This window comes from Vanessa atalanta, chromosome 7 (genome assembly GCF_905147765.1).
Source record: "Vanessa atalanta chromosome 7, ilVanAtal1.2, whole genome shotgun sequence".
NCBI classification, from domain to species: Eukaryota; Metazoa; Arthropoda; class Insecta; order Lepidoptera; family Nymphalidae; genus Vanessa; species Vanessa atalanta.
In genome coordinates, this window is record NC_061877.1 from 4,716,057 (window position 1) to 4,733,221 (window position 17,165).

General features: G+C 33.8%; 1 protein-coding gene across 3 annotated transcripts; it reads left to right on the plus strand.

The window, feature by feature from the left end:
• Positions 1 to 134: 134 nt before the first annotated feature.
• Positions 135 to 14,861, plus strand: LOC125065234 (PHD finger protein 14). 3 transcript variants are annotated; one of them, XM_047672740.1, is made up of 20 exons: positions 135 to 444; positions 523 to 690; positions 1,001 to 1,140; positions 1,215 to 1,323; positions 2,027 to 2,155; positions 2,326 to 2,408; positions 2,679 to 2,833; positions 3,306 to 3,458; positions 3,980 to 4,095; positions 5,092 to 5,210; positions 5,540 to 5,725; positions 6,014 to 6,204; positions 6,727 to 6,833; positions 7,253 to 7,406; positions 7,754 to 8,540; positions 9,029 to 9,136; positions 9,219 to 9,293; positions 11,945 to 12,072; positions 12,672 to 12,780; positions 14,593 to 14,861. In XM_047672740.1, the coding sequence occupies exons 1-20, from the start codon at positions 435 to 437 to the stop codon at positions 14,611 to 14,613; spliced, it is 3,048 nt and encodes a 1,015-aa protein (XP_047528696.1). In that variant the 5' UTR covers positions 135 to 434; the 3' UTR covers positions 14,614 to 14,861. The 3 variants fall into 3 exon arrangements, with proteins under 3 accessions (XP_047528696.1, XP_047528698.1, XP_047528697.1); XM_047672742.1 differs by lacking the exon at positions 7,253 to 7,406 and having other exon boundaries at positions 8,293 to 8,540; XM_047672741.1 differs by lacking the exons at positions 11,945 to 12,072; positions 12,672 to 12,780; positions 14,593 to 14,861 and adding an exon at positions 9,406 to 9,526.
• Positions 14,862 to 17,165: the final 2,304 nt, after the last annotated feature.

Genomic DNA, 17,165 nt, shown 5'->3' on the forward strand with positions numbered 1-17,165 from the left:
AATAAAAATAATTTGATCTCTAGAAGAACGAAGTCTAACAAAACGATGACATCAATGTGTATAGCGGACAGTATGTTTAAATAAATAAATATATTTTATAATCTGTAATGCTTAAAATTAGGATTAGTGTACATCAAGTCATATATTAGTTATATTACTAATAAAAATTGTATAAATAAAGTTTATAATTTCTAATATTAGTTGCGATTTAGTAATAATCACAACAAAGCTCCAATCTCTGAGCTTTAATTCTTTTCTCGTTATACGAATGTGTGAGAACATTTTTCTGTCAAAATTTCGCTAGCTGTACTTAATGTAATGTGTTATTGCTCATGTTAACAATTTATAATATTATGTTTAGGTAAACTTTACCCTATCATAATCCGCATTATTAAGTTATAGAATTTTTCCTTAATGCGACGTGTTATAAAAAAATGAATAATCGTAAGTGTTTGTTTATTTAAGCGTATAAGATGTATGGTGATTATTTCCTAGCCGGTGTTAATTATATACTTATTGTAGAGACTAGAGGTCCTGCAAAGCGTAAGGTTAAGCCTGTTGAACAGCCACAATCCTTATTGGACTTCGATCTTGGCGAGGGCGAGAGTTCTGACGATTCCGATTTTCGAATAGAAGATCATCCGGAGGAAAGTGACGACTATTCTATAAACACCGACGATGACGATAAAAGTATGAAACAAGTTTTATATTTTAATTTTATAGTATATTAAATATTGATATGGTGTAAGTGTGTGCTAGTGCACTTTCTTGCACTCATGTGCTTCCTCTCATATTATAAAGCTTCATCTCAATTTGATAGGATGGAAATCCTACACAACTGAGGTTCAAGTGCTGCATGGTAATCACAACTAGTTTTAAAACTGGAATGCTGCTTCGCCTGACTTCAAAGCTAGAAAGACTAAAGAGCCAGTTCAATTATAATTTAAATTTAAAATAAATATTTAAATAAATAATTATTATATTATTATTCACCTTTCAGAAAAAAATGCAAATAGTGGTAGCTCTGATGAACAATCAGAAACAGACGGTGAAGATGAATACAAAAACACAACAGGCAAACTCGGTGAAGAGATGAGTGTTACAGATCTTCTTGAGAAAGCTAAATTACAGGAATTTAAGGTATTTATAGTTAAAAGACTGTTCTCGTAGAAGTTATATTATAGATAAATTATGCTTTATAATGTTGTTTATAGTTTCCAGAATTAGCCAATGTCATGATCTGTGCGGGTTGCCTTGGCTCAAGAAGTGATGATTTTAATGAAATTGTTGAATGTGATGGCTGTGGTGTTACTGTGCATGAAGGTATATTATTTGAATTTTATATAAAACAGTTTCTTATACAGATGAGTTAATAGTTAAGAGATATTATGTTCCAAAATAACATACCAAAGGTTATTACTCTTTTATTTTAAACCATACAAAATATTTCTTATGTAAACAACTTTGTTGCTATAGCAACGGCTCCTGTATTTTTACAAGCATTTAAGTTTATGCCTTATTAAACTATTTAGTTAAATCTTGTAAACCAATTTGAAAGTAGATTCACCTACCTGATTCAGCTGAAATTGAATGCAGCATGTGCACTTCCAATTAAAGATAGTATAAATGAAAATATAAATTATAATAAAATTTAATTTATTTCCAAACTTAATACAACAATTACTGTTTTCATTCTATAACATATTTTTTTAAAAAGCAGCCATTGGTATATTATAATGTTTACTTTTATTCAACAACAATTCAAGTTCATTGTGATATTATATTTTTACATCAATGACTAGATTGTTATATTTTATTGATCTTTTAAGTGTCCCATATTAATATTTTATTTAATTTGATTTATTCTAATCATTTTTGTATGTCAATTACAAATAATCTATATACTTACGGTCTATTTACTTACGAATGTGCCTTTCCTGGTTAAATTTTTCAGCATTTTAATAAAATAATATAAAAAAATAAGAAAAAAAAATACTCTAGGAAATTGAAATATATTTTTTTTTAGGTTGTTATGGAGTTTCCGATGTAACAAGTGAATCAAGTACAGTCAGTTCTGCATCAACAGAACCTTGGTTCTGTGAAGCTTGCAAAGCGGGTGTCACAGATCCTAATTGTGAACTGTGCCCCAATAAAGGTAAAAAATTAAATTAAATAATAAAGTTAAAATTTAATGGTTTTGCAACATGTTGTATGTATAAAAGTATAAGTACATTACAAATGGATTTAAAAAAGGAAAAAATCTGTTTTTTTTAGTGCACCTATAAAAGAGTATGAGTTTGATATTTATAATGATTTTCGTTTTAGGTGGTATTTTCAAAGAAACTGAAGTCGGTGCATGGGTTCATCTCGTGTGTGCACTTTATGTGCCAGGAGTAGCATTCTCAGAGGTATTACATCTTATATTTAATTCTGCAGACCATATATTTTTTTCGATTTATGTATCACCAGTTTATTACCTTATATTATACTAAATAAAATCTTTGCTGAATCATAATATTATCAAATGATGAAGCTCGTCGAAATAAACCTCACAAGAGTTCTTATCCTAGAACAAAAGTTCTAAAAGGCTCGCCTAGGTAATTATAAGCTAGTCGACTGCCAAACACCAATATCGGTCGGTGGGAGGCGCGCTGGTGGTGAGTGAGTGTGTGGAGCAGGTGGAGCGGCTGTCGGGCGTGACGCTGTTCGAGATGGCGTACTCGCGGTGGGGCGCGCGCTCGTGTGCGCTGTGCGCGCACGCCACGCTGGCGCGCACCGGCGTGTGCGTGGGCTGCGACGCCGGCCTCTGCAAGACCTTCTTCCACGTCACCTGGTCAGTGTCCCCAGTGTATAATATACAATGACATAATATTTCTAAATTACTGTATTAAACGTAAAGTTACCACTGGTTCGGGGTGTAGATTCTACCGTGAGGAACCGGCAAGAAAGTATTCCAACATACAGTTATGTCAGTTAAATACAAATATATATAATATATCCTGCCTGAAAGTCAATAAGTATTAACGCTACACTTTTTTAAAATTATTTATATGTCTAGCTATACTGTCAAAGCTAAAAACGCGTCGCTACTACACGCATACTAGTAAAATAGTATAACGTTTGGCGAGTGTCAAGTGTCAAAAGCAGTTATATGTATAAAATGACCAAAAAATCGAAAAAAAATTATCTACATAATACTGATTTCAATGCAATATAAAATATTGCCCAAACACTCACCAGATATGTGTTATTTGTAATCATTTAAAAAATAAATAAGTTTATAGTTTATGTTTTTGTTATAATAGTGGACAACGTGAAGGACTATTAGCTGAGGCGCATTCAGAAGAAGCAGAACAAGCGGATCCCTTCTACGCGCACTGCCGCTTGCATTCAGACAAAGCACTAGTCAAGAAACGCAAGAGAAATTGGCTGGCGCTGCAGCTGAGGACGGAGAAAAGGTATTCGTCACATTGCTGTTTGAGATCTTATTTGTTGATAGATCTGCGCTAAAAAATTATTTAAGTGATGTTAACATTGCTTGGTATAAATGAAATTTTATATGATGTAGCAAAAAGATGTTTTAATGTTTATGGTCTCTAAGGCGGATTTGACCTACAAAATGGGAGGTAACCACAACCCATTACCTAACACCGGGTTATACCCAATAGCCTTTAATGGCATAACCGAGAAAAGCCGAAATTGTTTGTTATGTACTCAGACAAGCTAGTCACTTAACCGACAAAGCAAATCCATACTAATATAATAAAGAGGTAAAATGATACAATTCTATTTTTCTCTACTGATAAGAAAGCTACATTATTTTTGAGTACTTTTCTTTATTAATAAATTTCACCCAAAGCGGGGCAGGTCACTCATATAATATTTTACTGTTGGAAAAAATGCACAGTATAAATGTTATTATTTAATTCCCAATATCTTTTCACATAAATGTTATAAACATTTGTTTTTTTTTTTATAGAAAATTGGATTTGCAAAATAAACTAAGTACGGAAGAGAAGAAAAGGATTCAGCGGAAATTAATCAAGTACAGAAAGAAATATTCGCAGCAGAAAGAAAACAGGAATCCACCTTGGGGTACAATATTTAATCTATATACATTTTGTATACATTTTTTTATGTCTGCTTGATAGCAACCGTTCGAGTCGCTATAGGAAAACCATATTTTCCTAATCAGTAATCGGTCACTTTTTGTTAGTTCAGATATATATTATTCTGTTTACTGTTCTTTCGTTCATTCAATGAACGAGATGACTCACATAGTGATCATTTTGTAAGAGTTAATTTTTTTGTATTCTACTAGTATTTATCAATTAATAGCTCAGTAGCACACAGTGGCCAGTAGATAACATGAATTATGGCATTGTCATATTCTACTATCCTTTTTCCATATTTAAATTACACCTTATCGATTACCTATCGTAAGTCTTACCCTCTGTTAATAGTTACATAGTTGGTACTTTATGTTGATATTTATAAGTATAAAAGGCACTGACACAGGAATTGACAAACTAATCATTGTCTTGTAGTCAAAAGTATTATAATCTTCCCGTATTCTAAATTATGTAATAGTTGATAGTCAATTGTCGCAGCTGCGGTGCGTTGGTGACAATCCGATACTTCTTCAATACCATAGATGCGAAGGCGTCTGCTCCATTTGAGTTCCAGTGACATACTCGTATAGATAGCCTTTACTCAGACATGTTCTCAAGTATTTTTTTTCATTTGTGCTGTGTACTCGATATAGTATTAATATGTTTATTGTAACCGTAGAATGTTCAAGCCCAGATAAGTTCTACTAAGTTTTATGTGATTATTTTGTGAATATGTTAATAATTCATATTGCGTTTGGCGGTGAAGGAAAACCTGCTACACCGATCCGAAATTAAGCAGCACGGTAGAATAACCTTCAAACCTTCCCCTGGAGAAGAGAGAGTTTCATTAGAGGGACACCTTGCTTGTTTTGTATACTGCTATTAAATAGTGTTTACAAAATTGAAGTCTGGCACCTCACCGGTGAGACACGTTGTGCCATTAACGCGAGTCCGTATAACGAGCGCTGGGCGTCCGCAGTGCCGACGCAGAAGATGGCCCGCATGGTGTACAGCAGCGCGGGCGCCATGCGCAAGTTCCAGCGCAAGGCGCAGTGCATGGGCGTCGACACGCACGCGCTGGAGTTCCAGGACGCGCAGGTCTGCCGGCGCGCTCATTGCTACTCACACACACGCACACTTACACGCACACGCACACATATACACTTACAGAATCATTAAATGAGTCCATTTTTTTGGGACTTTTTCTGAGCGCTGTTCCGTTTACTTTATTTTTTAAATGCCATTCATCTCGTTTTTTAATAATTGTAAATAATGCTCATTTATACTATAAATGCGAAAATCAGCCTGTTGCTCTTTCACGTCTAAACCACTGAACCGAATCCGATGAAATTTGTTATGAAGCAAGCTTGAACTTCAAACAAGGACACAGGCATTCATTGTACTCAAACACATCCGTTTTCACCAAGATGGCGGCTCTCAAGGACGTGTCCCGGCGGTGGCACGTCCCGCCCGCATTCTCCGTCGAGTTCGTCGGCTACTACCTGGAGAGGAACACTCGCGTCACATCCTTGAGGAAATCCCTCGAGAGGCTTACTAAGGAAAATGAGAAGTTGGTGGTGGACGACGAGAAACTAAGGACTGATTATGACGAGGTAATATAAAAAATTGACGGCTGATATTATGGATAAAAACCCTGATTTAATTTTATCAAAAGACAACGATTGAATTTTGAGGGCTTATTTAATTTTAGGGATTTTTTTTTGTACACTTAAAGCGTTACAAATTTAATAATCTTATAAAAATATATATCAGAGTAACATGTATCGCCACTTCATAACTTACGCCGCTATTTATCTTTTTACTGAGTTATTTCGTATGTTTCAAAATCTGTCTAGACCGACAAACGTGTCAAAACAAATAAGTCGATCGATCTATTATAGGCATCAAAAGAGAATACAGACGTTTTAGCAGAGCTAGCGTCCACGCGGCAGGGCCTTCAGAAAATATACGATGCGATTATAGCTTTATCACCGAAGAAAACGATACCAACCATAATGGAAGAAAAGCCACTCATACCGCCTACAGTTCCTCGATCCACGCCCAAAGTGACCCCACAGCAATTACACAAACGGTATGGAATTATTTTGATTATGATTTGATAGTCTATGAAGTTATACCCTAAACACTTAAATCTTGATTTAAAATTTACTCAGTTCTTTTTTATTTTGTCGATAATCAATTTGTTATTAAAGTTTGTGTAATAATAATTAAAATGTAAATTTGAAACTTTTAAAATCAATAAATTTATGGAATATTAACAATCTCTATTAACAGTTATAGTTTCGTGAAAATTTGATAATTGATTATTTTTATCTATAAGATGAATCTATCAATCCTAAATGAACCAAATCAAAATGTTCAGAATTATATGCAAATGGTACTTTATACAGGATGGCAAGTTGACATTGAGGATTTTTGGGGGTTCTATCTCTTTAAGTACAAATTTTGGTAATTCCCTGTAAATGTCATAAAACAGTCAGATAAATGACGGGAGAGAGCCCTCAACAGCCAAATCTTAACTTGCCGTCCCGTATTCGGATACGAACCAAGCGCGTGTTATTACGGGCGTACTGTATGGTGGGCGGGCCAGCAGGTCGATATCTGTACCCACCGCGGCTGCACTTAAGATGGGCGTTGGTTTTCCTCTTAGCGACAACCCGGACGCTCGCCAAGGAAAAGTTCTGTCTACTTCGTTAGAAGGTCCGTACTTGATTATTACTAATGGCATGTTAACTTACCTTATTGTAGTTTAAATTACACGTGATAAATAAAAATATCTTACTCAGTACATATGATAATATCAAACGTTTAAATATTAACGTAATTTTTTTTTGTGTGTTGTACACAATTTCTTTAATTCAATTAAGTCTATAGAAGTAAGATATTGGCACTGTGTATGCAAAAACGTTAGTCCTGTTGTGCTCGTTCTCCTGTACGGTTACTGATACGACGGCCGAATGAGTCATTGTAATACAAGGCACTCGAGATCAATAGATCGTCTTATTCGATCGGTGTATAAAATTGGAACAAAACGTGTCGCCGTGCGCACGTGCGCACGCGCGCCCGCATTGTGTGGTCGCGTGCGCGCGTGCGCACTCGTGTAACGCCCGTGCGCGCAGCGACGGGCGCGCTGGCCCGCGAGTGCGCGGTGTGCGCGCGCAGCAGCGAGCAGCACCTGATGGCGGCGTGCGACACGTGCCGCCACCACTACCACCTGCACTGCCTGCGCCCGCCGCTGCAGCGCCCGCCCAAGAAGAGCAAGCTCTACGGCTGGTGAGTTGCTGCTTCCTCGGGTCTCGGCCTCGCTGGTCATTTACATCCACTTTATACTTGAGTGTATCGCTTAGCGGAATTCGTTAAATTTTATTTTGAGTGTTTTTTTGGGTAATACATAAAAAAATATGGCTTCTTGTCTAATAAAATAATCTTTTTTCAAAAATTTTTAACTACTTTTGTTGCAAAGTTTGCCATTAGAAAAGATTTTACAAACGATATAAGTTTTGGTGGAAATATTTTTTTCTAATATTTATAACTACTATTTTTCACCTGTTATTTTTGCCTGTCTTAATTTAATTTCTATAATAGTCAAAAAAAATTTATAATATATGTTTTTTTATCAGGCAATGTTCTGAGTGCGACAAAACATCAGATTCAGAACCCGAAGTGCTGGAAAAGAAAGTTCCACGCCGGTCTCGTATTCGCTACAGCAAAGACGGTGCGATAATATCTGAACCCCAAAGCCCAGGCTCAGTCCCGAATTCTCCACCACCGAAGCCTAAACCCGAAAAAATACACAAAGTGGAGAAATCAAAGATTAATATATCTTCAGAAAACGTTTCGCCTATAAAAGTGACCATAAAACCGTTCGAGTTCAGTAGCGACGGAAACGAAAGTTCGGAAATAAAATCGAAGAAGGAGAAGAAGGCGAAATCTAAAAAGGACTACTCGTCGACATCGGGCGGCGAAAGCGAGATATCGACGAAGAAGATCCACAAACGCAGCTTCACGTCGCCCATACTCACGAACACGCCGCTCATGTCCATCACTCCGATAGTCGCGGACAGTCCCAACGACTCCCACAACGAACACTCGAACGATTCAGCGAACGTCGTTCCGCCGAAAGACTCGAGTTTCTATTCGCAAAACTTATCATTTTCAGCGCTCCTCAACGATTCCAAGGAGAGGGACAGTAAAGCTATCGAGAGCTCGATAGAGAACACCCTGGCTAATTTGTCGTCGGACATCGCGATGTACAAAGCCAATAGGAAGCGAAGAAAGGAGAAACACAGATCTCGTTACTCGCCCGATCTCATGCGATCGCCCTCGAAGTCCCATAAGCATAAGAGGAAGAAGAAGACGCAAGATATGGAGAATCCCGAGCCTCCGCATCCTAGGATCACAATCAAAGTATGTATTTGTTGAAAAATCGCAGCTATATTTACACCAGGGTACTATAATTATTTAGTATTTGTGTAATTGAAATAAAATATCTCGTCACTAGCTAATTTGCCTGCGTAAGAATCATTTAAATTTTGGTATAGTTCTCAATTAAATGGATATTTATTTTCATATTTCCAATTCTTAACAATATTGTTGTCTTTTTAATTCGCTCGCATTTTTTTTATTCGCTTGTTATTTTTTCTTAATTCTTTCTTAGAGTGTGTAGATATAGGTTATATCTCTATATTTAAATTCGGAAAAATAAACCTCCTTAGTTGGTACTAAGCCGGTTCCTCCCCGTGTTGCCTGGCGTTGCTTACAGTTTGCCAGATTTGGCATGGTTTTTTGATTCTTATAGTCGTTTGAAGTAAATTAAAAATGAAAATAATAATATACTTATATTGATTATAATCTTGTATTTATTATATGTTATACTAACAAGTTTATTTTTTCAGATTAAACCTATTCCCAAACCGGACGGGTCTCTAGACACGCAGATGTTCTACGTTCCCACGGACAGCAACGACGGACCTCCACCAGCCGTTATTAAGAAACTATCCAAGGCAAGTTACATATTTCTTAAAAATATATAATAAAACCTTTTTTTAAGAATGTAATAGTTTAAAAATGTATGTTTGTCCGCAGCAAGCAGAACACGAAGCGCCGAAGTCTCCGCCGCCGGCGACTCCGACGACTCCCGATCCCCTCGCTAACACATCCGTGAGTATATGACAAATAACATATGTTTCAAATTTATATTAAATAGGTATTTTATAAGTACAAATTTTATAAAATATATCCGATAAAAAACTTTTAATCTATTATTTCCAAGCTTCCCAATCAGGATGAAAAACCGATCGAGCCGGTTGCGATATCAAAACCGAAGGTAATTTTCACCACATCCGATGTATTATAAGAATGTAAAAATAATAATAAAATTATTATTTGAATTCTATCAAAATCTATTCAAATAGGTTCATAATAGCCACTTTCATCGTAATTTTGTAAGATTATATTAAATGTGTCTTAAATTCTACCGAGAATAAATTGCTAGAGATTCAATGGTTACTCTTTTCAACAATTATAAAATAATCTTCTATATTTCTACGGCAGCAGTAATGATGAATAATTAGATTTATATATTTCACGCGATTTGGTATTAGCTATATTGTACACTATAAAACAGTTCTTGATTAATACACCTTTATAACATTACTCCACTTGACTCTTACATTCGCTTTAATTTTAATTTCGAGAATAACTTCAGGGACTTTCATATTTCATAATAAAATTTTTAACAAATCTGTAATTAATAAAAGATTAAAAAAGATCTTAACCGATGACGGCATCACAATTTAAATACATTATATAATACGTTATATTGTATGAAATAGCGTTATCTCAGTTAGTAACGAAACAAGAACTTTTACATGGAAGACAGCATTGCAGACTTTGGACTGTCTCGAAGCTCGTCGTATCAAAAGTTTGATAGATAGATTATTTGAAAAAGTATTTTATTGTTATTAAATTACATGTTTATAACGATGAAATATTGTTTATTATGTTATGTAAAATAATCATTCGAATATTCAATATGAATATAATGACTTAAGACTGAACGTTATCTGATTATGTTAGTTTACAAATCAAAATGTGTTTAATGTTATCTATTGGTTGTCTAATCAAAAATACGAATATATGTTTGAAGAAATAGTGTATATTGTCCTATATTTTTTGTTCCGTTTAGTAAAGAAGTTGATAATTTGACGTTCACCTTTTAAACGTTATTCATACGGCAAAATGCCAGAGAAAAGAGTTTCACTAAAGACGTACTTGGCACATTAGACTTTACATTCGCAAAGGCTGGGGGTCTGCGATATCTTTTGTTATCGCATCACGTATTGTTACGCGGACGAAACAATGGACGAGACGAAATGCTTAAAAATATCCAGAGATGTGTAGCTCTATGTATTCTTGGATATCTTTTTGACTTTTCATTTGAAATGTATTGTAATGGCTACGTAATTATGAAAATCTGGACAATTTTGACACGTAACGCTTTCAGATCGGCAGAATACGATATTTTATGATGTATTTATGTATATGAACATTTGATAAAGTATCTATTCGTTTAATTTTATATAAGAGTTTTTTTTTAAATAAATAGTTAATATATTCTCTAAAGGTGTCGAATTAGAAGTGAATTAGTGTTGTTAACGATGTTATATCGATCGTCTTTATAATACGTAGTCTATGATAACATCTAAAACACCTTCCTTGGGGTTCAAACTAGTGATGTTATGGAGCTTCGTATTCGTAACTATTGGATATCCGAAACGAAAATCTAACGAAAGCTAATTTTATTTAGTTTTTATTTTAGATTTGACTTTTTTCAGTTATTATTTTCAATCATAAAAATAGACTACAAATAAAGTAAAATTCATATTTTGTCAATTTTTTGTTTTATAATATTTCAATGTAACATCCGTAACTGGAACTGTCCGAAGCAATTGGATAATCCGAGAGAATTTTGTATTTGTATACGTATCTGAAAACGATAAAATGTAATTTTTATCCATATCTAAATCCGAAATTACATATCCATAGCATTCCAGGTAATGTTAAGCAAATGAAATGTTAATCAATGGATATTTTATATTACATTTAACGTAGTTTTTACTTCTGTTAGTAATATTATATATAAAAATGATTTAAATAACAAATAATTCAGATTAAAAGCAAAATTAAATAAACAATAATAATATTCGTCACATAAATATACATTAATAATTTATTCAGTGAATTATAAATAATAATACTAGTAGTTCTGTCTGGTGAAACTCATAGCAAAGAACCGGGAGGTTCTACAAGGTGGCAGGCGGTAGGCGTGTCAGTTAGGGTAATAGGCGCAAAGGTTGTGACGTCATAGATTTTTTCATAAAACTTATATGAATGATAGGAATGACTTATGCTTCCTATAAAGTCAATGTATATACTAAACACTCACCACCAAGTGTACCAGCAGCTACTTCGAAGCGGACTAGCAGTAGGTATAATTGGTGATTAATAAGTCGTATTCGTCGCTATTTGATCGATTGATTCTGATAGGTAATATGTGAACGATTGCAATTAGCCAACTAACCATCTAACTAACCGTAACAAATGAGATATTTCGTCCCTGTACCAATAATTAGACTGACGCACTCTTAAAACCGAAACATAGTAGGTACTGAAAAATATGACTATTTATGAGTAGGTGACTGAGAGTCGTTACAACTAAAACGTGCTCGTACGTAACGTAACAAAGTCCGACCACCGGTGCCAATTAGAACGCATGTCTCGAACTGTGAGTAAAAAAAATTGACGGCTAGCGTTCGCGTGAGAGTCGCGTGCGCAGGAGCGGCGGCGCCGGCGAGGCCGCGCCGCACGCCAGCGCGCTGCCGCCGCTCACGCACTGCGACGTGTGCCAGCAGCCCGGCGACACCACCAACCTCGTCAGGTGAATATTTTTGTGTATATTGCGTGTCGTAGTTCTGTTTAGACACATATACACATGTATGTGTTTCTAAACAGAATATCATTTTGACGAATTTAAAATTCTAATTATAAAATACTCAGAGTATTAAAAAATAGTGTGATAGAATTTAGAAATTATTAATATATAATCAGAAGTAGGAGATCTTTTGCATTTTGTTTTGCGTTTGTACGAAATAATTAACATGATAACATACAACGTAGAATCCACCAGTTCCTCGAAAAATAATACGAAAAATAACAACGATTTTACTGCACTATTTTGCATATATACATAAGTTTAAAAAATAAATAAATAGAATTGTAAAATTCTCAAAATGATATTATAATAGTTATTAGTAAAATCTAAATAAATATTTATTGCAAAGGCAGGAAGACAACGGTATAATGTATCAGAGATGTGTATTTTTCAACGAAACCTACGACAAATCTCAACTACATTAGCATTTAAACTAATCGCGAAACACACACGTAGCCAAGTTCCCAGCTATCTATTAAGTTAAGCGACGAGTTACGAATAGTTGGAATCCTCTAGTTCTCGAGCAAGCAATTGTTTGTATTCAGATGCGACGAGTGCAGCAAACGTTACCACTTCACTTGCTTGGAGCCGCCTCTGAATAAGAATCCGAAGAAGCGAGGCTACTCGTGGCATTGTGCCGACTGCGATCCCACTGTGAGTGTTTACCTTAACTCGTGAATGTTCAAAGTTTTTATTTTATTACGTTTTCGAGAGAAAATATAGAGATTTTTGTTGTTAATTTTGTTGGCAAGCGCGGATCGAAATTGTTTTATATACAATTTATTGACTTGATTTGGAAAGTCTCATTTTTCCTTTTTCCTCACGATGCTTTTATTTTATTCTTTCTATATAAATTCATTGTCCAAACGTTTGTTTATTTAAATATATAAAATTCCTATTAAAGCAATAAGCTTGTTTATGAATTTATACGCATGAAAAAAAATGTCAGTTGCTTGTTTTATTTTTAGAATTTGAAATCATTTTATTTATTAAATTTCTATAAATCACAGCCTGTTGATTTTTGCATAGAAATATTTTACTTGACTTTTTGGGTTATATTTCATTTACTTTATCGTGATATTCTTTTTACTGTTTTTTTTTTTTAATAATGCTAATGTAATAAAAATTATCATAATGCAAATAGTTTTGAGCAAAACACCCGAGTTCGCGAGCTGCGTTTAACATTAAAGCGTTGCATTGCTAATAATTACTAAAAGTGCTTGAAAGCGCTTTAATGAATTACAGCTGTAATGTAAGAAGATAATATTTTTATAAAACTTATCACAAAGCTCTTTACAAAAATCTTACAAAATTCTCGTACTTTTAAATGCTTAACAAATCATTTAAAGTTATTTATTAATCATATAATATCATGTAGATTAATGATATGCCATCGTCAAATTATTAATTTAATTTTATTAATTGGACTCGTTTTAAAGCTCTGTTTTAATTCATTCAAGAGCATATATTAGGGGGTATGAGAAGTTCGTGTCGATTTTTAAAAGACATATTCTAAAATACAGATTTCCTGTATCTTTGTGGGCAAAGGTTTATCCTCTTGATTGTATGGAGATTATTTAATCACGCTGATCTAATCGATGTTCGGGCTGGATCTCATATGGACACGTGGCAGAGTATCATAAGATTAATTTTAAATACAAATGTATAATTATCACTAATTAATTCTTAGTCGTGATTAGCTACTGATTATTAGTACCGAGTCTACCGGCATTGACCCTACTCTAATATAGCTTTCTGGCGTATTGTCCAATATTATAGATACTTATCAAAGACAATGAGATTTAGACATAGACAATTGTACTACTTTTTACTTATTATATTCTTAACAATAAAAACTTTGTATTGCTTGTCTGAGTTCGTATAAGCAGTATTCGATAGATAAGCACTTGTTCAAGTCATTGAATCATTTCGTCTCTTATTTAATAAATATAAGCTAAAATATGAATTTGTTGCGTTTTAAAATCGGCAAGAACTTTCCGTACCACGTGGCAATTTATTTTAACTGTTATTACTAGCGAAACCAAATCACGTTCCGTTCAGGTTCTCTTTTTATTTAAATTCTATATAACATAGAAACACGTTTTATATATAAAGTCGATTAGTATGGTTAATGATGATGAATGTTTTATTGTTGGTGTTTATACTTGGTGGTAGGGCTTTGGGCAAGGCCCTTCTGGGTAGATACCACCCGCTTATCAGATATTCTACTGCCGAACAACAGTACCCAGTATTGTTGTGTTCTGGTTTGAAGGATGAGTGGGCCGGTGTAACTACAGGCACAAGGCACATAACATCTTAATTCCCAAGGTTGGTGGTGCATGGGCCATGTATGGAATGGTTGATTTTTCTGACAGCTTCATTGTCTATGAGCATTAGTGAAAAAATAATGTAACGACGAAATATTAGTTTTTATTATATTGTAGACTAATATAATGTTTCTTGAAGGATTTGGAGGAAAACAATTAAATCGGCGAACGTAGAACGAGTACAGAAAGTGTGACGTGTCACGTGTAAGTATTACAAAGAAAATAATTATTAGGAGTTGGATGTGCTTAGTTGAATATAAGTACTCGTTGTGTTAGTTTATTTGCTTAATATATGTGTTGTTAAAGTAAATATATTAAGTATATATAATGTAAGTGAATTCTCAATAAGTTTAATTGCAGCATTATTGTGTTTATGTATCATTGATACAATAAATATTAACAGCCTGATGTTGTGTTTTATTTTTACGTAATATATATCTTTCATATTCTAAAATATACGCTTGTCACGTCCTTTTTTTAACTGGGTAGGCATAAGACACCACTCCACGTGATGGTAACTGACAGTGGTGTCCAAACGCGGACGCAAGTACAGTCAGGGAATGAACTCTTCTATATAAATAACCCTCGCTGTGCCGGCTCGCAAGATCGTCACGCCTCGTTAGAAGCAACCCCAGCTTATATGAGGAGAGATAGAGAGAGATTCTTCGATAGATTCCATTTATTGGTGTTTTGGTTAAGAAAAGAGTAAATTTAAAGCGGGTTAAAGTGTGCACTGCCACTTGTATAAAAATGTTATATACTAAAATCTTTTCCGAAACGTGATGCATCTTCTGGTAGAAGTTTTATGAAGTCTTCTTATGTATCATATATATATATGTTTTTTGGATTCATAGTCGTTTTATATTTTATTTTTAGCGTTTTATACCTATTATCTTTTCTGATGTAAGTTTTAAGTTAGCGTTGCATTTTCGAAGTCAGTCTAGTATTTCTCGCAATAAATGATTAATAAACTAACGTAAGATAAAAAAAAAAAACTTTTGCTAGGAATTCACGCGATAGAGAACGCAATTTCAAGTGTTTCAAGAGCGATAAAGTTTACAAAAGTATATTCCTGTGAAATACTTTAGGATTATACTTATAAAACCTCGTGCGGTTTTTAAAAATGGAATTATAACAATATAATTAAGAGGTAAGTTTTGTTTTTATGTACTAAATAACACTAGGGGAATATTACGATTACTGTAATAAAATTTATTTTTTATTGTTGTAAAATATTAATCCTTATTAAAATGAATAAAATATTATTTTTGTAGAAATATGTTGCTTTTATGCTTTGAAACTCGTAGTTTTAGATATTTCAATAAATGTGTGATAAAACGAGGCGTGTTAAGCGCGCATGCATGCACCGTGCATTAGTACAGTACGGTCGAATATATCGGTTGGCGAATGTTTACCTATATCCCTTTGGCCGAAAAAATATCGGGATTTAATTCTTCTTTTAAATGTACGAATTTGGGACGGGGCAGCTAGTATTTTTATATAATAAAAGTATCAGCCACTGAAAAGCCACTGATAATCCCATTGCTGGGCTAAGAGCCCAGTTTCAGCCAATAAGACCTCTACTCAAATACATTTGTATAAATAGTTAATTTAATATTAAAATAAAACATATCCGTAAAACATAATACGTACACCAAATGTTGTTTTGTTTTAAGTAAACTGGTTGTGTGTAGATTAAGCGAGACGTTGAATTAATATTAAGAGGAAAAACGCTTCACTAATTGGTATAAAAAGTTGACTATGAATGTGATCCTTACTGCTTCAAACTCAGGGAATGTGACGATACCAGTACGATGAAAATTACTTCACTATCTACACTAAAGTGGAGCCAATAAATTTTACACGCCGTGGAAGAATAACCACTTGGCGAGTTTAAGAATTTTTATTTGAAAATATAATTTTAGGATGACAGACATGTATGTTATTGTTGACGAATAATGTTTATTTACCTTGAATAATAAATAAATATTATAATGAGAATAATAAAACAAAATATTTTATTCGGGTAAACTATGACAAAGCTAATTGAATATTATTTTATTGGGCATTTCTTTATTATGAAAAAGAATAGGAAAACATTTGCCAAATGTTTGTTTCTCTCGATAATATGTAACCGTGTGATGTGGCTTGTGAATGATATGTGATAATGTGAATCAATGATTGCGTTACGACGCTTTTTATGAATTTCCAGCGTGTATAATAAAATTTTCTTAGTTGAATGTAAATATTTTTATTATTTTTATTAAACAAATGTTTTGTCATTCTGTAGCAAAAAATACAATTTCCGAAAAGCGTTCTGCAAATCAGTCGTTTTTAAAATTTCCTATCTTTCCTTTAATTTTTATTTAATTTAGTAAAATTACATTATGTGAAACAAGACAGAACATTTTGTATTCTACACAAAGAAATCCGTGCGAATATCCGTGCGTAATCCGCTTAAAAAAAATCCGTGCGTAATCGTATTTGTCTACTAGTTATAATAAAATTATTTTGGTGTATTCGTGGATATATTTATTGATATGTAAGAGTTTATATTACGTATTCAGACGGATATATTCACATATTTATAAAAAGAAGAATCGTAGACAAAAAATTATCATTATGTTACAACATGAGAAATAGAAATCTATGCTCTTTTATATGAGGAACTTATTTAATTCTAACGGATATTATAAATGCGAAAATGAGTGT

Coding starts and splice junctions, on each gene's coding strand:
- LOC125065234 (XM_047672740.1), top strand. Junction 1,324..2,026: donor TGGTGTTACTGTGCATGAAG/GTATATTATTTG, acceptor ATTTTTTTTTAG/GTTGTTATGGAGTTTCCGAT. Junction 2,409..2,678: donor CAGGAGTAGCATTCTCAGAG/GTATTACATCTT, acceptor TGTGTGGAGCAG/GTGGAGCGGCTGTCGGGCGT.